This window comes from Vitis vinifera, chromosome 13, assembly GCF_030704535.1.
Source record: "Vitis vinifera cultivar Pinot Noir 40024 chromosome 13, ASM3070453v1".
NCBI classification, from domain to species: Eukaryota; Viridiplantae; Streptophyta; class Magnoliopsida; order Vitales; family Vitaceae; genus Vitis; species Vitis vinifera.
In genome coordinates, this window is record NC_081817.1 from 9,362,546 (window position 1) to 9,388,552 (window position 26,007).

General features: G+C 31.0%; 1 protein-coding gene across 1 annotated transcript; it reads right to left on the reverse strand.

The window, feature by feature from the left end:
* Nucleotides 1-8,692: 8,692 nt before the first annotated feature.
* On the reverse strand, nucleotides 8,693-13,350 carry LOC104881179 (histidine-containing phosphotransfer protein 1). The gene is made up of 6 exons (XM_010660433.3): nucleotides 12,872-13,350; nucleotides 11,839-11,969; nucleotides 10,802-10,870; nucleotides 10,043-10,114; nucleotides 9,145-9,217; nucleotides 8,693-9,055 (listed from the first exon to the last, which is right to left on the reverse strand). The coding sequence occupies exons 1-6, from the start codon at nucleotides 12,935-12,937 to the stop codon at nucleotides 9,023-9,025; spliced, it is 444 nt and encodes a 147-aa protein (XP_010658735.1). The 5' UTR covers nucleotides 12,938-13,350; the 3' UTR covers nucleotides 8,693-9,022.
* Nucleotides 13,351-26,007: the final 12,657 nt, after the last annotated feature.

Here is a 26,007-nt window from a genome sequence, read left to right on the forward strand (position 1 = left end):
TTTAATTTCATCAGGGAATTTTCTAGAAAACTCTATCGACCTTTGAATGGGTTTAATCGTACCTTGGTTGATTTCAAATCCTATAAATCTAATCATGGTTTGGAATAATTTGATCTTAGGGGCTGACACAACTAATCCATTTTCCCTAACAATTTTTTGAAAGATTTTCTAAATGTTTGAAGTGATGTTCAATAGAATTTGAAAATATCAGTACATCATCAATATATAGTAAGGAAAATTAGTATAGAGATTGAAAATTTCATTCATTATATTTTGAAATTCTGAAGGAGCATTCTTCAAACCGAAAGACATTACATTCCATTCATAATGCCCAAATGGAATAGTGAATGTAGTTTTGTATGTATCATTTTCATGAAGTTGAATTTGCCAAAATCCAGATTTCATATCAAAATTTGAGAAAATTGAAGCATTATGAAGGCATCCAATAAGGTCTCTTGTTAGGTATTGGATACCTTATCCATTTGAGAACCTTATTCAAAGGCTTGTAGTTGATAACAAGTCTTAGAGCACCTATTTCAATTTCCAAAAGCTTTTGAACATGGAAAGTTGCACAACTCCAAGGAGATTGGCTCTTTCTAATTAGATTTTTATTTAAAAGATCTTTGATTTATTCCTTACAATACTCAAGTAATCGAGCATTCATTTGTATTGGTCTTGCCTTAGTAGGAATTTGATTTTCATCAAATCCATCAACATAGGGTAAGGAAACTTTATGTTCCTTTCTATACCAAAAAGCATTGAGGATAGAAGAACATAAATTTGTTTCAATTTGATTTTTAATCTTTTTATTCTTGTTTGAATATCTTTTTGTAAAAGATTTTCTTCCATTTTTTTTATAATGTATTTCTTTACTTATGAATTTGATATGTTGTTTTTTTCTTTTGAATTAGATTTACTTCATTATCTTTAAGCATATTTAATTCTTTAATTTTTACAAATAAATAAATTTGAAACAAATGTTTTGACCTTTATAAACAGTTTTAATTCCTTCATCATTTATTTTAAAATGACAAAGTAGAGCAAGGAATGGAGTCCCCAAGATTATCTCTTTATTCATGTCTCTGACATGTAAAAGAGAAGTCTTGTAACAAACATTTTGATTACAAATATGTATGTTTGAAATTTTGAAATCTATTGCCAAAGGTTTTGCATTAGTGCTAACGACACCTTGATAAGTTTTTTCAAAGTATACAGTAGGAATTAATCCTTCCTATACACAATTAATATCAACACCAGAATCAACTAATGCTAAAAATTCTTTACAAAAATTAGGTTTAATAAAAAGTTTTACTTTGATATGCCATTTTTGAGTAGTCATTTTTGTTATAGTATTTACAAATGATTGAGAAGATTCTACTTCTTCTAATTGTTTATCTTCTATATTTTCTATAGTTTGAATTTTCCCATGTTCTAATAATTGAAGTCTTGTTTCTATATCTTGATTTTGAATTAGCATGGTATTGATTTGAAGTTTTATTTGACTTATCTCATTTTGAAGGTCTTGAATTCCTGCTTGTTTTGGTTTAGAAAATTGATCTAATACAGTTTTTAGGTTGTATAGGTTTGTGTTTTCCATTTGTTTTTCATTACTTTCTTTTTGAATTTCTAAATATTTTTTGAAGTACTGTCTTTGAAGATTTGGATCAGGAATTTTATTAATTAAACCCATTAAGAAGTTTTGTTCACTTGTTATTACATTTACTTGTTTGATATGACAAATAGTTTTCTACACAATCACAAGATGATTGTGAGGAGGACTCATTTGAAGAACTATCTTCTATTAGAAGTTGGTCATCACTTGATGTTTCTACCAAAGTTTGACAAGACGAATCAGATTGTGACTCAGTTTTGATTAGGTTAATCATTTGTTGTTTTAGACGTTTTCCTATATCTAAATCTGCAACAATTTCTTTGACTTTGCAATTTGGAGGAATATGCCATTTCTTATTGCATTTGAAACATTTTATGTCTTGCTTATCTATTTTCTTTGAAGAAGAATTTTGATATTTTTTATTTGAATATTTCTTATTTTTGGTTTTCCTATAGTAGGATTCTTCTTTGAAATTTGAATATTTTTTATGTACCTTTTCTTTTTGCATCTATAATATTTTTCCTGTTTGGTTGAGGGAGGAAGAGGATTTTCATACCCATATTAGGCACAAAATGATCCTAGCTCTTTCTTTGAGGTTTTAAGGTCCTTTTTGAGGGTAACGTTTACTTTGATTATGGAACAAATATTTAATGCTTCTTGATTGATGAAGTTTCCTAATTGGCCATTGGTTAGGGAATCATAAGGTATGACACCATTATACATCTCTTTGATTCTAAGTTGGACTCTTTGACCAAAAGATTTGAGTAACCCATTATGTTAGGTCTGGTGTGGACCTTAGAAAGGTATACAACTATATACCATCTATAGTCACCAAGTTTTCCACATCGAATGTTTTGAAGGATTTCTGAGGTACAAGCTTGAAAGACAATTGGATCTCCAAGGAAGTGTTTGGTTATGGAAAATATCAGGGTGTGAACTGAATTTTGGTTTCCTTTTTCATCTAAGCTGGTTTGAATAAAAATTTTTTCTTCTTCAATGAGAGCATTGTCCTACAATCCTTTGAGCTGGCTAGTGAAACTTGCAATCAGGTGTACATTGATAAGGTGATTAGAGTTTCCTTTGGATTTGTAGGTCGTAGATGCCATGATCATTTCTTGAAGAATATTTAAGATTTGATTTTCACTTACGCCATCTATGTTCCATTCATATATGCCTTTGTGTTTTGATAGAGATGGCCTCTATCATATTTGGATTGAGTGATTTGATTCATTTCTTCATATTGAAGGTCAGAAAGAGTTGGTCTAGGGTAGTAATTCCTAGTTTTGGTTTGTTGTTTGAATTGGTGTATGATCCTATTTACTTGAGGGTCCTGTTCCTCAAATATTGCTCTTATTTTGTCTACATTTGAAGGTGAAACCTCTGTAATAACGTTTATAGACTTTGTGTTTGAAGTTGAAGGTTTGTGGGTAAGGTCTAATTGTTCAATTCTTTTTGTTAAAGTTTTGATTAAATCATTATTATTTGAAAGTTTAAGTGTCTTATTCCCTACTTCCATGGGTTTAAAAATTGGAAGATTTTTATCTAGATTTCTATCTAGAAAGTGAGGTGAAACTATTTGACGAGTACCTAAGTGGTGTTGAAGGTTTTTATAGTCTTTTAAGGTTGCTATACATCCTTCAGTGTCTTTGGGATTTACTGTTTTGAAAGGTGAGGCTATTATTTCAGTATTTTGGGCAGTTATAGTTATTTCTTCTAAAGGAGGGTGATTTAAAACTATGGTTTTGTTTGATATAGTTTTCTAAGCTTGACCTTTTTGAAACATATTGACATATAGGAAAGGGTAGTCAATATTATTATTTGATGCATACATTTCTAAGTATGTGAACATAGGAATATCTATCCTATTTCTTTCCATACATTTGTACCATTCTTTTCTAAACTTATGTCTAGTTTGAGTGGTGAGTTTGGTAGAGAAAAACCATTTTCTCTTTTGATCATGTTTTGGAAGATGCATCTCTTTACTAAGATATTCTTTATTTTTCAAAGGTTCAATCCTATCTGTAACCATCAATTGGTTAAGTTTGTCTGGCATCATTTGAGAGAGTGTTGGAGAGGTTGAAGGTGACTCATGGATAACATACCTAGGTTGAGGGATATTTGGAGTGAAGTCTACATTGTTTAGTTTGACAGAAGATCTTCGAAAATTTACCTCGAAAGATTGTCTAGGTAGAGAGGAAGTTCTACTTCCTTGAGTAGAAATTCTACTACTCATTCCTCATCTTTTTGGAAACTGAAGGGTAACATTCCCTTTATCATCCTCCATGATGAAGAGAGGTTTCCTATTTTGAATAGGTTTTGGAAGGGCTAACTATGTAAATTTTCAGGTGTTTAAATGGGTTAGAGATTCCCAAGGGATCTCTTCAGGGGTCATTACTTAAGAATGTTCCTCATTGGCTTGGAATAAAAGGGTTATCCTTTTTGGAGAAGTCAACAAACATTTTGCATTTACCGAAGTAGTCATTGCCTTATAGTATATTCTATACACTATAAGAATATTTTTTGCTCTAGGATCCATGTCATAACCTTTGGTTTGAACGTTTAGGGTTAAAGCCTTGTGTATAGACATATCATCTATACAACTTAACTCTAAGTCTGGAAAGCAATTGAAGTAAACATGGCCATGAACCATGTTTGACTCCATGACTCCTAACAAGGAATCATCAAAGTTATTGTGTCTTTCATCTCTGATGCAAACACAAATTGGTTTGTTTAACCTAATTCAAGTTAATGGTTTGACTACCACTTGAATGGCTCCTATGAAGGATTTTGAAGGATTGTTCTCTTAATACCTTTATGTCTTTAGGATTAAGGAGTTCTATTGTTTCAGTTTCTGATCTATAGAATGTGTATTTTCTGGCACTTTGATTTTGTAAGATGATCTAAATTTGAAAGTACCTATTTGATAAATATCTTGGATATTTTGTTTTGTCATTTCCCAATTTTTAATATATTATTCTAAAGTATCAATTAATACATTCAATTGATTCTCAAACCTTGAAGTATTTTCTTCTAACATTTTGAGATCATTTTCCTTTCTTTCAGAGGGATATGTTTCTTTTCTCTCACTATCACTATTGAAAATTTTATGATGCCTTACAATGAGAAGTGAGGGCTTTATATAGGCTTTGAGGATGGATCTGAAATCCTTTGACGTCCGCAAATTTGAAGAAGTTTGAAATCCACCGAGAGTGGTTTGTCTGTTGTGCAACCACTGGTTTTGGAGAGTGGTAGGAAGCCCACCGAATTTGAGCCGCAGTTTCCAAGAGTGGTATTGATGCCTCACCATTAGCTTTCATGGTATGGAATGGAATCGAAAAGATGGCCTTCAAACATTGAACAAATCTTTTATAAAAATTGATAAGTTAAGTACAAAACACATGAAAATCTTATTATCTTATGAGAATGTAAAACAAAACTAGGTTGTTGTTTTGTATTTAAAGACATAATAAAAACCCCTCAAAAATAAATGGGAGGTTACAATCCTAGGTCTATAAAAAAGCCATGTATACAAAATAAAAAGGAGGCATTTTCTGATTCTATCTTTCCTTTCTCTGCTAATTAAAAAAGGAGACTAACTTAATCTTCAAAAGGGATTGTCTAGAAAAATTCTTGGACACTCCTTTTGTACGGGAAGGAATAGTGAAGCAAGGAGCAAAAAGATCAAAGCCGATGCCAGTGGGAAACTAGTGAAACATCATATTTTCGGTCAAAAATAACTTCGCCCCTCTAAACTCAAATGGAGGCTCTGCCCTTTCTTTTCTCTACCCTTTCCTTTTTCCTTTTATGTTCACAATTGAAATCTTTTACTCAAAAGGCCTTCTTTCCCAAAGCTACCTAACCAAGGCACTTGGGATCTCTCTAGAAGTCCCTTAAAAAATAGGCCAGAGAGAATCCTAGCGAAAAAGAACCCCGAGAGAACCTTAGAAGGAAAGATAAAAAACCCTCCTGACTATGGTAAGAGCCTTAAGCCAAAGGCATAAATGCCCATATAGCAGAACAAGAAAGCAAAAGCCTCCTAGTTACAACAAGAGCCTTGAGTCAAAGACACTAATGCCCATATAACCGAACAAGAAGGCAAAAACTTCCTAGTTGCAATAAAAAGCCTTTCCCACACTCTTCTCATAGATTTTCATATCACTTGTCATGCTGCCTAATTGAAAATAGGGGCAATTGTGGGAGTGACAGAGCATCCCTAGTTAAGGGGGAGAGAGCTAGTCCGAATATATGAGGTAAAGTGCGAGCACGTCCTCCATTTGAATAGACTTCACCCAAACAAAGAAAAGCACATCTGGACGAAGAAAAGCATTTGAACAAACTTCACCCATACAAAGAAAAGCATCCGAACAAACTTCACCTAGACAGAAAATCATCCTAACAGATAAACTAGTTAAGAAAAATGGTAATCTTGAGCAATAAAATTAAAATGTCTGTAACGTACAAATGTTATACAAGAATAAATTAATGGGTTGTCATTACTTATTTAGAGGCTGAATAAAAACCCCTCAAAAATAGCTGGGAGGCTACAATCCTAGGCCCATAAAAAAGCCATGTTACTAGGCAAAATGGAGGATTTTTTTTACTCTTATCTTTCCTGTCTACTAAAAAGAGGACTGACTTAATCTTCAGAAGGGATTGTCCGGAAAAATTCTCCAACATTTATTTTGTGTAGGAAGGAATAATAGTGGAGCAAAGAGCAAAAGGATCAAGGCCCCAACAATAGCGCTCTTTATGGGAAACTAGAGAAAAGTCATATTCCCACTTAAAAATAGCTTTGCCCATTCAAACTTAGATGGAGGCTCCGCCCATTTTTTTCTCTACTTTTTCCCTCTTCCTTTTATGTTCACAGTCGAAATCTTCTACTCAAAAGGCCTTCTTCCCCAAAGCTACCAAACCAGGTCACTTGGGATCTCTCTAGAAACCCTCCAAAAAAATAGGCCAAAGAGATCCCTACCAAAAAAGAATAACCAGAGAGAACCCTAGAAAAAAAATAAAACCCTCCCAGCTGCAATAAGAGCCTTGATCCAAAGGCATAAGTACGCATATAGGGAAAAAGCCTCCTGGCTACAGCAAGTCTTGAGCTAAAGGCACTAATGCCCATATAGCCGAACAGGAAGGTAAAAACTTCCCAGTTGCAATACAAAGCCTTTCCCACACTTCTCTCATAGATTTTCAAATCACTCATCTCGTCGCCTGACTGAAAATAGGGACAATTGTGGGAGTGACGGAACATCCTCGGTTAAGGTGGAAATAGTTGGTCTGAATGTATGAGGTAGAGCGTCTGGACAGATGAGCATGTCCTCTATCCGAACAAACATCATTCAGATAAAGAAAAACATCTAGATAGACTTCACTTGGATAGAGAAAAGCATCTGGACAAACTTCACCAGGATAGAGAAAAGCATATGGACAGACTTCCCCGGACAGAGAAAAGCATTCTGATAGATAGTAGTTAAGAAAAATAGTAACCTTGAGCAATAAAGTGAGCATTAAAATTAAAATGTCTATAACGTACAAATATTGTACAAGAATAAATTAATGGGTTGTCGTTACACATTTGAAGGCCCCCTTAAAAATAGCTAGAAAGCTACAATCCTAAGCCTATAAAAAAACCATGCTACAAGGTAAAAGGGATTTTTTTTTTTTCTAACTCTTTATCTTTCCTCTATCTACTAAAAAGGGGAGAATGACTTAATCTACGAAGGGGTTGTTCGGAAAAATTCCTGAGACACTCCTTTTGTGTAGGAAGGAATAACGGAGAATGGAGCAAAAAGATCAAGGCCCCAACAATAATATTATTTAAAATGGACTACAATCCAAGCCTTGTAGTCTACAATGTTCTATTATGGACTTTTTTTTTTTTTACTTTTTTATTTCAACACATTTGAAAAAAAAAAAGTTTTTTTATTATTAAGACAAATTGAATCAAACAGAACCTAAACCGACTTATATTAGTTATTGTAATTAACCAAACTGATTAATGGGTACATTCCTTCTTTAATTTTAATTAGCTTGATTCTTAATGGATGAAGATTAGGTTAGTCTATTCTCTTTGTTTTTGATGTTCAAAAGCAAATTGATTGAATTATACAAACCCCTAAACCAGAGTTCGTGTGGAATAAATATTTAGTATTTAATAAAAAAATTGCATTATAACATCACTTTAAATAAACTAGCTAGGACACAATTCTAATGAGTAATAAACTTGACAACTTTGGGAACAAAGACTAAGTACTAAAACTGAGGTAGTGAATACGGATGTGGGATTGATTTGGGTTTGGAAGGGCTTCCCTTATTCTCGTTCCCACTCCTGCTTGTAATATCTATAATATTTGTGTAATTTATATTTTTGTAGAGAAATAAAATTATGTGCATTGCACATTACCCATTAAATAGCTAATAAAAATTAGTCATAGAAAATTCTAAAATATTGAATCAATATTTATCAAACTTTAAATTTAGATTGTTGAAGAAATGTACAAATATCTGAATTTAGATAAAATTAAGATATAAAAAATAAGATTAAGACATACATAATTAAGACTAAGATACAATGAGATAACACCAATGTGTAAAGTAATGACCCCACAAGTGTTAAATATCAAATAAATATACCTTGATGATCTACCCATTAATTATTCTCACATTCACATTCACATCCCATTGACTTTGTACTTTATTTTAAAAATCATTTACACCATCCTTATATTTCTAGATGATGATGGTGCATTTTAAGATATATTTTATATCGGCATGTTGAAAAATAATTATCATGTTTCGAATTCTATCATTAATGATATCCTGAATTTTACCTAATGCTAGTTGTTACGAGACAGTTAACACCTCAAGGTTTGAGTTCCCATGGATAGTGCTGGGCACTTGGTCATGGAAGGTCCTCGATTATTAAAAAAAAAAAATAATTATCATGTTCACCATTTCCATATGAAAATTTTATGGTATTTCATTATTTTAAAAACTTTTTTTTAAATAAATAAAAAAAAGAACACTATAGATCTTGTTTTTATGTGAAGTGACCTTATAAGTTTCTATTAAAGACAACCATCCAAACTGAAGAGTTTCTATAAAAATTGCATCTGATGACCAGATGAAACTGGTCATCATAAACTTCAACAACCAAAAAAAAAAAAAAAAACAAAACAAAAAAAAAAGGAAAAAGAAAAAAAGAAAATGAAAAAAGGAAATAAGGAAAAAGGAAAAAAGAAAAAAAAAAAAATCCAAAACCCCAACCCATGATTTAAACTTACTCCCTTCATTTTCTATGTACTAGACTACTTACTAGTACATACTAAACCAAAAGCCCTCCATGTCTAGTATATATGTGATGAGACACTCAGCAAATCCTCCCACAGCTCTCTCCTCGTTGGATACATTTCAAGCTTGATGACTCACAATTCTCCTTTCCAGCTGCACCACAAAACAATACCATGTATACCAATACAACACCAGATATACATCAAAACCCATTAACACGCGTGATCATATTTTGCATTTACCTCAAGAATTATATCCAGGCTGCTTTGCAGGTTTTGGTATTCATGCCGCATCCCATTCAAAGCTGAGTCACATCTAACCACACCACAGGGCAACTATATCAATTCTAAGCTGAATTAATGGAACTAATAATAAGGAAAAATAAACTACAACTGTATCCGAAAAACTGTACCAGTGTATGATTACGAACAATAAATGGAATCATATTAATCATCTAGAAATCAGGATAAATTTTTGAAGTCACTTCTATTCTTGCCTAGAGATTTGTAAGATGTAAAGATAAAATGGGGATAACTGAATTAACCATTTACCAGCACACATCAATAATCTTGTTAGATTCTTATATTTACATTAAAATGTCTTGTAAGATATATTCTAGGGTCCGAGTCAACTGATAGCCGATCTTTATAAACTGTTGCAGGGGGCTAAGACCACCATGATGTTTCCATAAAGCGCCATTGAATAGCCTGTCAAGAAAAGCAACTACCAATCGTTGATGCAGACAAGAAGTGTCATCTTTCATCACTTTGTGTCATTAGTTTTTACCCAAATTTCTGTTACAAGCCAACCTTGACGCTTCCCACAAGCATCAAAACCATCCTAAATGTCATTGTAAATGCACACAGGCCCCTCGTTGTTGTGAGGAAAGAGCTTTTTTCACTCAAACTAGAGGGTTGTATTCTCCATCTTTACACATCTCATCCATTCCCCTCCCACAATGATGGAAAATAGAGATGTCGAATCACCATGTTATTTTGCAATGCTTCAATTTCGTGACAACCACAATTGCAAGGAAAGGACCAACAAAAGATTCAAACCCCGGAAAAGAGGGGAGAACCTCAAATATTTGAACGTATGTAGACAGAAACCATAGAGGCGCATGAGGAAAAGCCTGCTTACCCATCCTTATTCTTGTTGTCCACCGCTTGACGAAGAGTGACACATGCAAGAGCCATTCGACGTGCACCAATACTGGACCACCGAATTAAGAAAAATGAGTAAGATTAAATGCATAACTACTATTACAACAACATGAAAGGAAGAGGCAGCCATAAACCTTGCGGTATGCTTAATACATGGACAAGCTAGGTAGTACCATTTATTGCATTCATATATTGTGCACAATCAAAGAAAGCCAAGTTAATCCAAGTATCTTTATTATATAATTGGAGTACTATTGTTCTAGATCGATTTAAATGAGAGTAAATGCAGAAGAATGTATAGCAGAAACAAAAAACGACATTTTTTTCTGATTTATACTCCTTTGTGTTAAACTTCACTTGTCATAAATTAACATATAAGCAGTAAGAATCCAATCTTCACGTCTGTTCGAAAAAGCTATGGCATAATTAAATATCATATCACAAAGAGGAAGAAGGAAAATATATTTAGCAAGTCTTGTGTGTTTGATGATCATTAGTGAATTGGCTTTGCTTCATAATCCTAACTATCTAACAATGTAAAAAAGAGCACATACATACAAAAGAATCACAAAATAAATAGTCACCATTTTGTATTCACCTACTTGTCGTTTAGACTGATCTTAAGTGTTGAATGTAATATTGGACATATAATTTATTCATTAGATTTCAATAAATGTAATTTCTCGATCCTTTCCCAAATCAATGCTTAGCTAGGCAATGAAGCATATTGCATCACCTTGATGTGCATCCTTTCAGCTTAATGCAGTACTCTTCCAAATCATAATAATTCACAGGTTCTTTTTCTCTGGAACAAATTATTGACAAACAAAAGCAGTCAAAAATAACAGAAAAACAAGTTAAATGAATCAAAACGCCATAGAAGGACACAATTTATTTTTATTTTTGTTTTTTTTTTTCGGAGTAAAGGGCATTTAGTTGTGGCCCTCTGGATGTCTTAGTAAAAGGTTAAGAAAGAAATTTGCATAAAGATTAATTGTTATCTTAATAAGTTGAAGTGTCCTGATGAAATATAAGATGGAAAATCATTATTAATCATACTCGATACAAAAGTCATTTGGATGAGAAGTATCATAAAAAGAACACAAAGGAGTTATAAAAATTTCCTCAAAAAACCAAAAGAATGTTTTCCACTTCATTTCTCAATCAAGTCATGTAACCAGTGAAAGGCAACAATATCTACATAATGACTACTTTTTTCATGGAACATCGATCTATAACAACTCTTGGTTTGGACTTTCAATTGAATTTCAAACAGTCTATGACTACATTCAATTTTAAATTGACAAGTAGAATAGAAGCACACCATCAAAAGAAAAAAAAAATTGAAGGGAAGTATGGTCAAAGAAAGGCAACAACACACACAAAAACAAAGAAAAGTTGTAAGCTTACAACCATCGATCATAATCAAAACCTAACTCAAATATTTTCTTAAAATGTGTGACTTCTATGAAGCGTATTTGCAATTAAGGTGTCCCGACAGAAGATAAGACCGCCTCTAAATTTAAGTATAAAAAGCCACAGAAGGTTTTCTTCCCATTATGGTAAGTTTTTCCTACATTCAATGGCGGTTCCACCCGCCGCTGAAATCTTTTTCTTCTTTAAAAAAATAAAAAAAAGGGGGACTTGGACCGTAAGTTCCACATGCCACTAAATTCTTCTATTTCTTTGGAAAATATAATTATATAACTAAAGAGAATTTCAAAAGACAATTTGCCTACTAAAAACCATCATAATATGAAAATTGAAAAGTACAGCGTTCGGGTCAAATCTCTGAGAATAGTTTGAACATTCTGGGAGAACATTGGTATCATCTCAGCCAGAAAGAATGGGCTGTTATACTCTTTCAATGAATGAACAATCCCGAATTGGTTATCAAGTATTCCCTGCCAAAAGAAAAGAGAAGGCATTATAAACAAGCATCATAACAATACAAATTGGGCACACTCCCTCAACAATATTAAACAAGAAGTCCGGGAAATCATTTAACATCCATTGCATTCTCTCAATCCTATAAACAAACCCAAATTATAACAGTGTAAAAGTTTGATTGTCAATATCAAATCATTCTACCTATGTTTGGCTCATGAGAAAAGTAGAGGGAGATAAAAGAAACTTTGAAATCCTACAATAGCCACTCCACTAGCCCTGCTACAAGATTTCGAGCTTCCTTTCCTTTCACTTTCTCTTAAAGAAAAGAAACATAAATTAATTTGAGCCTGATGTCTTTGGCCTCCAAAACTTGAATTTTACTACAGTGGGAGCACTATTAGGTAAAAAGCTCTTGTTTAAAAATTCAAGATTTCAATTCCAATTCTCAAAAACCAAAAACCAACATCACTTTCCTGGGTATTCCGAGAAATTAAACACGGGTACAATAAAACAAGCCCTGCAAAAACCATAAACTCAAACTCAAGCACAAACTCAGGCCCATAAGTCGATCAATTAAACAATCAAAAGACCCAAAAAAAAGAAAAGGTGGGGAGGGGGGGGGGGGGGGGGGGGGGGGGGGGTGTGCTTCGGGGTTGGTGGTGAACGGAGGATTCATTTGAGCTGCTAGTTTAGAGGTTCTTCTATCATCCGTTGTTTAAGAAGAAAGATAGAACAAAAAATTCCAATTCCATTTCTCAAAAACCAAAAACCAGCATAACTTTCCTCAGTTTTCCCACCAACCAAGCAGGCACCACAACACAGAACAAATCAAAGCATCCAAATCCACAAATTCAAATTCAACACATAACCCAAATCCAGTAACCAAGCAAACAATCAAAAGGCTCAGAAACAATACTTGTTCCTTCAAAGAATTGACGATTTGCTGAAGCTGTTGGTTCAAAGCTTCCCTATTAGTTGCCATTTCTGTGTGTGTGAGTGTGAGAGAGAGAGAGTGGGTTTGGAAGAATTGGAATAAAAGAGGCGTCACTATATAGAAGAAGAGAAATAGAGAACGTTTGGGTCTGGGAAGAATTGAAAGAAGAGCGGCTAGAAGAAGAAGAAAAGAGAGAACTTCTGTGTGGCGTGTTGGGTGCCAGAAAGAGGCATTTATAGGCGTTTCAAAGAAACTGATCGCAGTATCTGCATTTGCATGTAGCAGATATGAACTCCACCTTCATCATCACCTCTCTCTCTCTCGTCGTTGGCTCACTGTCCTTCCGCCATTTGTCCTCTCTTTCTCTTTTAACTCATCTTCACTTTCGGCTAAAACCCAACTCTCCCTCTCCATCTCCACTCTCTGCCTCCTTATCTTCAACATTTCCAAAACTTCCTTGTTTTTCCATTTTCAGCAGAAATGACTGTTTCCACTCCTTGTTCTCTTAAATTTTACTTTAAAAAATATTTAAAATAATTTAAAAAATTAGTAAAAACAAATTTGTATAGCATCACATTTATCATTATAAATCTGAGGATGATGACTTCCTATGGCAAGGTCTTCAAGACAAATTTCAGAGTGAGCGTGTGGAGGGCATTAAATCCTTTGAGTTGTGAATTATCAAGAAGTTGCCATTAAACCCAGTGTTTCAATCTCTCCATTTATGGGTATGAATGAATTCTTGAGGTAAGTAGATAAGTACACCAGCATGCAATTGCTTTTAAGGTAAAATAGAAATGGTCTCTCAGAAATACCAGAAATGGATGCATTTCCTAGATGACAAATTTTATCTCTCCATTGATATTAGAAACAAATTAATTATTTCAGTCATATACTTAAATATTTATATCTTTAATATTTTTCCACTTTAGTCTTTAACAAATAAAACTAATACCTTATATGTTAGAAGGAGCCAACTTGTGTGGTTGTTCTTAAAAAAAAATTAGAACCTGTTTGAATATGTCATTTAAAAACAATTTTATTGTTTTTAAAAACAAAAAATTGTTTTTAAAATTTTCTAATAATATTTGATCATTATTCTTTGGAAATAATTTTTAAAAACAAACTAAAATAAAGATTAATTTTTAGAGAACAAGTAGAAATTATTTTCATCAGTTTTTGAAAATCAAACGAAAATATGAGCTCGTTTAATCATATTTTTTAAAACTTTTTTTTAAGTAAATGATAAAAATTAATTTTTAAAAATAAGTTTGAGAAAATATGATCAAACATATCCTTAATTTTCTAAAATGATTAATTTAATGTCTTTTTAGTAACTTAATTATACATTTTTACTATTAATTAATTTATTAATTTTTAAAATTTTTAATCCTTTTTGTGAACTATCTACTCCGTGTTTCCGCGCACATGATGTTGGGAAGGTTAATTAAGGAATAAGAAAAAAGGATGTGGAATGGGTGACCTATTTGTGTGGAAGAAGGGTAAATGAATTAATTACTAAAGTAATAATATGCAAGAAATGGTAATTAAAAAGGAAAAATAATAATTAGAAGGATGCAAGTTGCCAATTATTTCTTAACAAAAATAGAAACAATTGTGATAAAGTATTAAAGTCAGTATATTACTGGGTTCGCAATAATGTTGGTTTAAAAGAATATTAATTTTTAGTAATATTATCTTTTTTTATTATTATTATTATTTTATACTTATCCAAAGAAAAAATGAATTAATCAGTTAAAATGAATAAAATGATCTTAAATTTGTGAATCTTAACCATTTTTATGTTTTTATTTAAAAAGTAATCAATTTTTGACAAAAATATCTTTTATCATTTCAAATATTTATATGTAGACTTTAAAAAAAATTATTTTTACCATAAAATAAGTGAGCATTTTTATTAATTGAGATAAAAAGAGGATGAATGATTAAATTTAAAAAATTAGGTTTTTAATGATCATTTTAATCAAATAATTGAAGAAAATATGTATAAGTATAAGAAAAGTAGTTTTATAAAATGGATGAAAATCATTGGTTTGTTATGAGCACATTATCTTTTTTTTTTTTTTTTCATTTAAAAAGAAAATTGACCACTTTTAAGAGTCCAACATTTAATTGCATGAGTTCTAAAACTTAAAAGCTACCACCAAAAGAGAGAGAGAGAGATGATGGTGCCTTGATTGGAAAAAATAGACAAAAATGGGAAAAAAAAAAAACATAAAACGAGGCTCGCAAACATAAAAAAAACACACTCTTTTGGGAAACAAAAAAGGGAGAATTATGTTTTGGAGGTAGATGGGTCCACAAATTAACAAAAGGTCCATGTAACTCTTCAAATTGAATTGAAGGATATGAAATAGTAACGGACAAATATACCCTTTAAGAACACATATAAAATATTTTATAAAATTAAGTTAAATAATTTTTTTTCAATAATTTTTTTTCAATAATTTTTTTTTCAAAAATACTAAATTAAATAATTTTTTTTTCAAAAATATTAAATTAAATTAAAGTATTTAAAAAAAATATTAAATTAAATATTTAAAAAAAATATTAAATTAAATAAATTTATTTTAAAAAATATTAAATTAAATAAATTTATTTTAAAAAATATTAAATTAAATAAATTTATTTTTAAAAAATATTAAATTACATAAAATTATTTTTTAAAAAATATTAAATTAAATAAAAGTATTTTTCAAAAATATTAATTTTTTTTCTCAAAATCAACAAAGGGCATTTTTGGAAATACTGAAGGATGATATCCTTCAACTCAATTTTCATACTTTCATTGGGTCTTGGGCTCAATTTGAAGAGTTACATGGACTTTTTGTTAATTTGGGGGCCCATCTACCCCCAAAACATAATTTTCCCAACAAAAAATCCATAGTCATAGTAGTTACATCCTTCTTCAAAGACACCCATAACCGTTAACATCATCAAAGATGAGGTTCTTAATTCATCATTTTTTTTTTCTTTTGATGAATAATTCATAATTTTTTCATAAACTCAGGAGGTTTTGTTTTTTGAGTTTAGAAAATAGGATTCCAATAAAAAAGAACATTTAAGTAACTTAAGACCTATTTAGTAACTGTTTTTTATAACAATTTTTTGTTCTTTAAACCAAAAATCAGAAAAAAAAAAAAAAAAAAAAAACAAACGCAAACATAAAAAAAAAAAAAAAAAACACTCTTTTGGGAAACTAAAAATCCATAGTCATAGCTACATCCTTCTTCAAAGACACCCATACCGTTAACATCATCAAAGATGAGGTTCTTAATTCATCATTTTTTTTTTCTTTTGATGTATTATTCATAATTTTTTCATAAACTTAGGAGGTTTTGTTTTTCGAGTTTAGAAAATAGGATTCCAATAAAAAAGAACATTTAAGTAACTTAGGACCTATTTAATAACTGTTTTTTATAACAATTTTTTGTTCTTTAGAACCAAAAATCAGAAAAAAAAAAAAAAAACAAAAACAAAACAAAACAAAACAAAAAACAAAAAACATTTGATGATTAAAAACTGTTTTCTGTTTTATGTTCTTAAGAATAAAAAACATTGTATTTTTGGATAATATCTTTTAGTTATTTTTACTTATTTTAAAAAAATTATTATTCAATGATTAAAAATAAAATATTAGATAAAAAAATTATTTTTAAAAATATTGAAAACAAACTAAAAACATTTTAAATTTTCAAACAAATTTTTATTCAACAAAACATCAAAGAACAATTTTAAAAAATTATTTTTGAAAACAATTATCAAATAGACCCTTAACTGTTCGTATGATATATTGTTTTTCTTTTTGGGATGTCACAATCATAATGAACATGAATCTAACTTAATCGTATGAATATTCATTGCTTGTTGCATTCTCATAAACAATTTTATCTCTCATAAGTTGAATTTGTTTTTTAGATATCAAACACTAGTATGGAAGCTATTAGAGAACATTGATTTCTCTTCTTTTTATTATGGCTTATTCTTAGCTCTCATGTCTTTGGAATCAAGTTCAAACTGTATCCAAGATTCTTTTGGCATCCACGTTCTCTTAGCGCTTTAACCTTTGTCCACAGTGGAAGTAGCCTTACTAAACATGTAGGTGTAGAAGTAAGGTTAATCCTTGGATAACCTTGAGTGAGATTGCAACTAAAAATTGTTTCCTTCTCTAAATGTTACTTTATATGTTAGAAGACCAAATATTCTCATTTCCAAATATTTCCACTTAAATTTGAAGAGAAAATGTTCTTGTCCATAAATGTTGACATATATTTTGGGCAACAAAAAAATTTGTCTAAGTATTTCAATTCACAATTGGAGAAAATTATTCCATCTTAAAAAGTTAACAATGTTTAGGTAATAAAACAATTTTATCTCCAAATTTGTTTACTCATATCAGGAAAGGAAAATGAAACAAAGTTTGCTTTGTACTAATTTGGGGATGAAATAATTTCCTTCATAATATAATATTATTTTTAATATTTAAAACTTTACATAATCTTATTGAAACGTGTAAAATATTCAATATTTTTAAATATAAATGATCTCATATAAATGAAGAATTTAATAATTTAAAAAAAAAACTTCTAAAAAATAAGTACTCATTAAAACACTTGTTTCATATTAATGCAAACCATACTTGAAAATAACATTCTCCAAGTCTTAATAAAATATTATCTAAAATAAAAATAACCAACAAATAATAACAAACCTAGTAATAATTTCAACTCAATGGTGGAGGTATTGGTTGGAAAGTTGAGTCAAAATGAAGTGGTGGTTGATTAGAAGTGATGGTTTGTTATGGCATGAAACTTTGTATTATTGCCTTCAACTCCTCCAACTCAATGGTAGTTGTAGTCTTAAACTCCTATAACTCTATGATTTGTTGTTGCAATGTCTCTTCATTAAGCAATTTAGTTGCACTTAAATATTTAGTCTCGTTTGGTTGGTCAGATAGGATATTATTTTCATAAGATATCTTATCACATTCCAATGTTTGGATGTGTATAAAAATTAAAGACTAGATAAGATAACATATTCATTCCAATTTTTGGATGTATCAAGGAATTAAAGATTGGATACGAAAACATATTCATTTTAATGTTTGGTTATTTGATATAAGGATTGGATATGAATATAATATATATATATATCAATTATGTCCTATTCATTTATATTTACAGTATTACCATTTTAAATATAGAGGAAAAATTATACTATTATTTAATAAAAAAATATATTTAAATATGAAATTTCTCATAGCATGAGAGATTATATATATATATATATATATATATATATATATCAATCAATGTTTAAAAAAAATAACATATCAATAAATTAATCAATCTTAATAGCCATTCATTTATGTAATATTGTTAACCTATATCAAAAGTTTACAAAAACTAAAAATATCAACCAATGTATCCAACTTAAAGACCATATCATTTTTTTCTTAAACTTTCATCACTTGTTTCAAAGCATAAAAGTAAAAGAACATCTCATATTTCATGCTAATAGGAAACCAAGTAAGGAATACGGGTAGAATTGTTTCAAAAATAAAAACCAAGTAGTTATTTAAATGCTAACACAAAACCAAGGATGAAAAGAACCAAACATAACTAGTCTAGGAAATGCTACCATGAAGTAACATATTTACAAACTCAATTTTCTCTTCATCTACACTAAAAAATAGGTCAATATTCTCTTTCTTATCCACAATCAAATTTACCTCTTTAATATGATCCTTAATAGAAAGATGAGTCATTTTCATAAGCTTTACATTGATCTTTCCTCTTTACTCAAACAAATCACACTCATACCCAATTTTTCCTACTAGCACAGTCATTTATTCCTTGTGTTGCTCAATCATTTTTCCTAACATCATAACATCATGCAATCTTGGAGCCAAACTGTTATTACTGTTACTTTGTTTCTTACTTGTCATGTCAATGTATTTGATGTTGAAGAATCGATTTCATCCAAACTATAGACATTTTTATTACCTTCTTCAACATCTAACTCCTCAACATTTGTGATTGTCTCGGCTTCTTTTCCAGTTGCACTATCATTTCCAAATATTAATGTGAATTCATTGTACATAGTAAGGAAATGACTTGTTTCTTATTCCTTTAGCTTCAGGATTCCTCTACATACATACCAAATTAATATTATCCATATAGTGATAATGAATAAAAACTAGAAATATAAATTAACACAGATGAAAGAAAGGAAAAAAACACATAAAAAAATTACCTACAAGTTTGATTCCCATATGTCATCCCCACATACTTCCACAATTTTTGTAATTCATTCCACCCAAACCCACTTTGGCCAAGCATGTTAACAATGATGTTATACTATTTTTTCCATGTTTCAATTTTTGGCTCTATAAGTGGGACAGCCTTGATGTTAGAAATTGTCATTACTTTTTCAAAAATAATTGTATAACCTGATTTAAATGTATCATTATTGCATTATATCAAAAGTCGCACAACTCTTTAAGTGCTTCAACAAGTGCAACATCTTCATCTTTTGTCCACAATTGACAATCTCTAATCTTGCCTTTCTTTTTAGGTTGAAAACTTGATGTGCTTTTCATTCTTATTTGTGTCATATAACATATAATATTTCAAATACTTGAAAAACAAACATCTATCATCATATTATCACTTTTTCCTATTTATACAAATAGTTCCACACAACATTTATTTCTACAAAAAAAATTAGAAATTCAAAAACAATGCCAACAAAAAATCATATGTCAATGAAGAATTCAACATAATATCATGTCTTAAACAAAAGAAAAAAAAATCAAGACAATTTGACAAATTAAAACCTTGATCGGGCATAATAGTTTCCTTCATATCAAAGACAAAATGATTTGAGGTGCACATCAACAATTTCAAAAATCAAAGTGAAAACAATACTTAAATCCAAACAAAACACTCAACAAATATTCTCTCATCCTAACCCTCTATTTTGTCTCCGCTCATTGAACATTTGCATTACCAAGTTGGTCCTCCATTAAGGCCATTGGTTAGATGCTTCTATGGTGGTGATGGATTCATCATACTTCAAGTTAGGTTGCATGTCACTCTCCACTTCAACTTCTTCCTCTAATGGATTTGTCGACATTTCAATTCTAATCTAGCATGAAGGAGGCAAGGTACAATAATTATGAGACTTTGTGTTTTTACAGGATAATATGATGGACTCCTCAAAACACCTCATCATAACTTAAGCAATCCAAATCATCTGTCAATGACATTTCATGCTATAGAATGCTTCATGTTAAAAAATTCCTTTGGGGAAGTTGACATATTTCCCTCTCTCTCCATTCATTTAAACGATATATTAATCAATGTTTTAAAAATCGGACCGGACAGGCCGGTCTAACCGGTTCAACCGTCTATCGATCGCATTTTCGATCCGGTTTGCTCTATTAGACCGTTTAGGGATTGGACAGGTATCAAACCACCTAAACCAACGGTCAAACCGGTGACCCAGTGGAATCGGATGGTTCTAAATGAACCAAACAGTTCAAGTTAACCCCTTTATTTTACAAACACGGTTTAGCCCATGTTGCCTGAGGTGAGGATGGCTTTTATAGGCATCCTTTGCGTTTCCTCTCATAATCCGATGTGGCATTGCTAACTAATTATCAATGAAAAAAATATAACAAGCCTCTCCACCAAGAGGGCTTGAACCTTGGACCTCAGGTTCTACCATCAAAATAGGACACCACTCAGCTACATGCATTTTGCTATCTAACATGCCAATCAAAACAATATATATTAGATTTTAACATTTTTTTATAATATTAAAAAAAAATAATATAACATTTTTAAAAATTATAAAATTAGTTTAAATTTTCATTTTTAATATATTCACATTTAAATATTATACATATTTTATTTAATAAAATTTAAAATATTAATATGATTTAATTTGATAATATCAAAGATATAAAATAATATTATAGATTTTTAATTTATTCATATATATTTTAAAATTTTTATAATTAATTTTAATTTTAATATTATATAAATTACATATTTATGACGTCACCGGTTCAACTACGGTTCGACCACCGGTCCAACCAGTGAACCATGAACCAGTAACTTTTCCGGTTCGATAACCGGTCCGGTTCTGAAAACATTGATATTAATCCTCCAAGTAGTAATAACCTGATAAAGAAATATAAATGCATTGTTTTAAAATACAAATAAATACTTTATAATACTCAATAGATGTATGACATTTCATGCTATTGAATGCTTCATGTTAAAAAAATTCCTTTAAGGAAGTTGACATATTTCCCTCTCTCTCCATTCATTTAAATGATATCTTATCCTCTAGGTAGTAATAACCTGATAAAGAAATATAAATTCATTGTTTTAAAATACAAATAAATACTTTATAATACTCAATAGATGTATAACATTACATTAATATTACCAGAAGGAATATTTAATCCATTTTATCTATATACAACATCTCAAAGCACTCTAGAATTAGTAGTTGAGCCTTCCCAACCTAACAAGACATATAAATTTCATGTCTTGTGAACATACTCTCAAAACATTGGTGGTAATGTCGCCTTTTCTAGTACAATATTTGGGTTTATCAGTATATGGTACATTTATCCTAATGTATATCCCATATAGCACTCTTAAACAATTGTATAACATCAAAAAATTGAGTTAATATTATGATTCTTTTTATACAAATTAAAACTTAAATAAGAAAAAAATAAAAAATAAAATTAAAGTTGTGTACCTTGAACGACTTCCATCTTTCATCAGTGCAATTTTCTGGGATTGACACAGGTTTCTTAAAAATTATTTTCTCCAATCTTAGAATTGCATTGAGTACAATATTAAAATGCCTACTAATTGTCTCCCTAGAATGCATGAATTGAAATTTCACAATTCGATTCTTTGTATGATAGACAAAAATATGGAAGAGCATTACAGTTTGTTCCTCAACACACATCTTTGTTATGTCATGAAGATGACCCATAGAACAAAGAAGGGAGCACAAGATCCAATAGATATGCATGTCCATTATTAGTTGCTCAATATAAGTTCTGTCATCTATGCGGATAAGTCATAGATTTCTCATTCTTAACTTAAATCTATCTTTTAATCTTTTCTTGAGAATGTATTTTTTGTAATGTCTCTCTACTATGACATTTATAATCGTTACTATGAATATAACCATTAATATATTAAACTTCAACTTAAGTAGAATTATTATGACCTCTAGATTCTCACTTGTATTAGTCATATCTACAAAAATATCAATAAACAAAGAAAATAGAAATCAACTCAATTAGCATGCAACAAGTAGTGGAATGTACCATGCACAACAAGATGCAATTAAACTAACTAGAAATTTCCATGTATTAAGAAAGTCATGAATAAAATAGTATAATTTGTCTTTAAATGATTGTAAAAACTAATGACACTAATAATTTTGTTTTAAGCCTTGAGAAAAAAACAATTTTCTTGGGAAAACAATTCTATGCATGCATACAATATAGAAATTATCCTTTGCAGACTTCAATGATACCCACATCACTTATTCAACTCCTTGCATGTCATTTTCATCTTATATCAAATATTAGGATATATATCTTATTGAAATATATATTGCTAATGAATAAAAAAATTGTATGCATATTTTGAAGAAAAAAAAAATGAAAAAACCAGCAATTTTATCAAAGTAAACTAATTTTGGTTTCTATATACTATACATTAGCATATGTCTATAGCTACCTAATTTGAATGTAGCCTCCCCACCTAATACAACATATAAATCATTAGATAAGGAGGACCAACACTCAACACCTAATTTGCATTTCAAAATGACACTAACATAGTTTCAATGACATGAATAGAGGATTCAATTCTTGCTAATGGTGGATAGAGAAGCATATACATGTCTACTAGCTTAACAACTCAAGTGTTACCAAGGAAGTAAAGTGTAAGTGGCTAGAAGAGTTTGCAAATTAATTTGGTTAAAAGAGTTAATCTAAGGAAAAAAAAAACTTTCAAACTCAAGTAAGAAAACAAAGGCTAAGTTTAGTTAAGAAAAACACCCAAAATGGGGGGTGAATTGGGTTTTTAAAATCTTTTCAATCATAACAAAATTAAACAAAATATAAGCAAAGTAAAGAGATAGAGTTTAGATAATTCAAACTCGGGTTTATAGTGGTTCGGCACTTCCTTGCCTACGTCCACTCTCCTCAACCTCCTAACCAAGTGAGGGTTCCACTAACTTGAAGCTTCAACCAAGCTTCCAATCTTCTTACACTTGGATTCCGGCTCCAACGGGCTCTTACACAAACGGCCTTTTCAAGATTCAACCCTCTTGAAGGCTTTAACACTCAGATTGTTACAAGATATAATCACTCAACCTAGCTTAAAGATGGCTCGAATACAAGACAAAGCTAGGATGACAAACAAGAGTGCATTAAAGGATATGTAAGTGGTGATTTAATGCACTTATGAAAGAAATGAGAGCTTTTTGATCAAGAACAGGTAGGTGGGCTTTGAATGCAAGTGTTCTCTTGTCAATAAATGAAGTAGAACTCTCAATTTATAGGTTTCTAAGCTTAGGAGTCAAAAATAGAAAAAGGCAACCTCATCCGATCGAGCTAGGGGTTGACTAGTTCACTAGTCGTTGGAGCGTTTAATGCATGACAGGTTACCGTTGCCTCAACCGGACCTCGACCGGTCCTCGACCAAACCTCGATCGGTAAAGGAATCACCTCGACTGGGAAAAGAAGGCTACTGGAAGAGAAGGAAGGTTTTTGACCTTCTTCGACCGAACGACCTTAACCGGTCGACCGATTCCTCAATCGGTTGACCGATTGGCCATAGCCTCGACCGGTTGAGCCTTTTTGGCCCCGAAAACCTATTTTTTGATTCATTTCTTTTTTAACACTTAAGCAAGGTCTTTAGGTAAATTATTAAGCCAATTTTGAAACATTTTGCCTAAGGTAAATTTGTTAAAAACTCGGGTTTTAATGAAATCAACATTTTAAAGAATAAATCGAGTTTTCTAAGATGCATGAAACGTATGAAAATCCTAAGTGCACTCATGCATTCATCTTACATTAGTTTCCTATTGATTACAAGTCTTCCAAGCGTCTCGATCTTGTATCCATTTGGTCATTTGATGAATTTTCGAGTTTATACCTGAGATTCTTAAACATTAAACCAATTAGTTACTTAACCATGGTTTGTTATCATCAAAACTCGATTAGAAGAACCCTTGGGCTAACATCAAGAATTCAATGTATTTCATTATGATAGAATGTTGAATTTAAGCTTGAGTTTGGTAAAAAAAAAAATGTTTTTTTATTTTCAGTAAGATTGAGAGAGACTCAAACCCATTGTCAAGTCCTACTTAGCAAAATACGGAGGTACTTATGGTAGAAAGGGCCAATCTAAAATATGTCTTTTTGTAAAGGTCCAAGGGGCTTCAAATTTTGTTTGTTTTTTCCTTTAAGCTACATTTTTTATGAAAGTATTGGAGAAAGGAAAAGACTTTAAGGTTTATCTTAGAGAAAACACTAGCACCCTATAATTGACCAAACAAATCATCAATCCTAGGCAACAAGTACTTGTTTTCATTTTGTCTCCTTATTCAACTCCTTATAATCAATACATAGTCTCAGTGTCCCATCTTTCTTCTTAAAAAGGCATTGACCCCCCAAGGTGATATGCTAGGCCTTATCATCCATTAGTGAATGAGAAGGCAAAGTTCTAGAGCTTGAAGTTATCTCCCTCGTTGGTGGTATTATGTTTGAGCTTGCTCTAGCTCTAGCTCTAGTATCAAACCTGGCCTCCTCAGCTTTAGTAGCTCTAGCAACATTACCCCATGTCAAATTATCATCATCAAATACAAAATTATCTTGTGCACCTCCATGAGAATCCTCATATTCCATTCTTCCTATCAACCATTCATTGCTATCATCTATATCTTTCAAGAAAATTGGGTCAATGGTGTTACGTTCATTGTATGTTCTCTTCAAGGCTCAATTATACTTAATGTATACCAAATCATTCAAGCGTTAATGATCTAACCTATTTCTCCTCTTGCTATGAATTTGTAAAAATTTATAAGCTCATAAATATATTTTTATAGTTTTAACTTTTAACTTTTAAGTTGCATTCAAGACTCTATTAGACTATTACTTGTAATTATTTTTGTCACTTACATTTTCAAAGATGCTTTAATTCCGTTCACAACCCGATGCACTACATGTTAAGTTGAGAACTTTCATTGCAAATCTTTTCAAATTTGGAGTTGAAGCTCCATATGCAGCTCACCATTCAACTGTAGTATATATATTAACAATTTAGTGAAACAATTCACCTACTTTAGCAAAAACACAATCTAATCATTTAAATAAACAAAACTAAATAACTAAACTGGTGCTATAGTCTTCCTTGTCCTAACAACTAACTCATTCCCAAATAGTGCTTAGACTTTTATGTATAAACTCACTTTGACCACAACTTTTTCTTGCTTAGTAGGGTCTCTTGTCAACCTTAAGATGCATTTATACAAATCACTCATAATCTCTGCATCATGCTCTATTTCTGGTTTATCATAGAAGAATTATGGGTTCAAAAAGTACCCTACTGCATGCAAAGGCCAATGAAGTTAAATCTCCCATTTCTTATCAATGATTTTGAAGATTTCTTTGTACTTTTCTTCATTTCCATTAAAACTTCTCACAATTGTATCCTTAGCTCTATTCATGGCCTCATAGATATATCCCATAGGAGTTTTTTTTTTCAACATAACCAAATGAAGCACACGAACAAGGGGACCCAAAACCTTTAAGCAAAACACAATAGCGTTCCAAAATGAAGGCATTAGAACTATGTTAGCTATAGTTTTCCCCTTTTGCTCTTTTACCCATTTACTATCTGACCAACCTAAACTTGTAAGCATCTTTATTAAGTTTTTTTTTTTGTTCATGTAATTGTGATAATGTGATGAAAACAGTTGCAAATCGAGTCTTAGCAAACCTAAGCAATTCCCTTTGTCCAGTAAACCACCTCATCATGTTAAGT

What these genes read in the sequence shown, in the direction of transcription:
- LOC104881179 (XM_010660433.3), bottom strand. Translation starts at nt 12,937, where the DNA reads ATGGCAACTAATAGGGAAGCTTTGAACCAACAGCTTCAGCAAATCGTC. An exon ending in AGAGATTTGACCCGAACGCT is followed by an intron (nt 10,871 to 11,838) that starts GTACTTTTCAAT and finishes AATTTGTTCCAG; the next exon opens with AGAAAAAGAACCTGTGAATT. An exon ending in GACAACAAGAATAAGGATGG is followed by an intron (nt 9,218 to 10,042) that starts GTAAGCAGGCTT and finishes TGGTGTGGTTAG; the next exon opens with ATGTGACTCAGCTTTGAATG.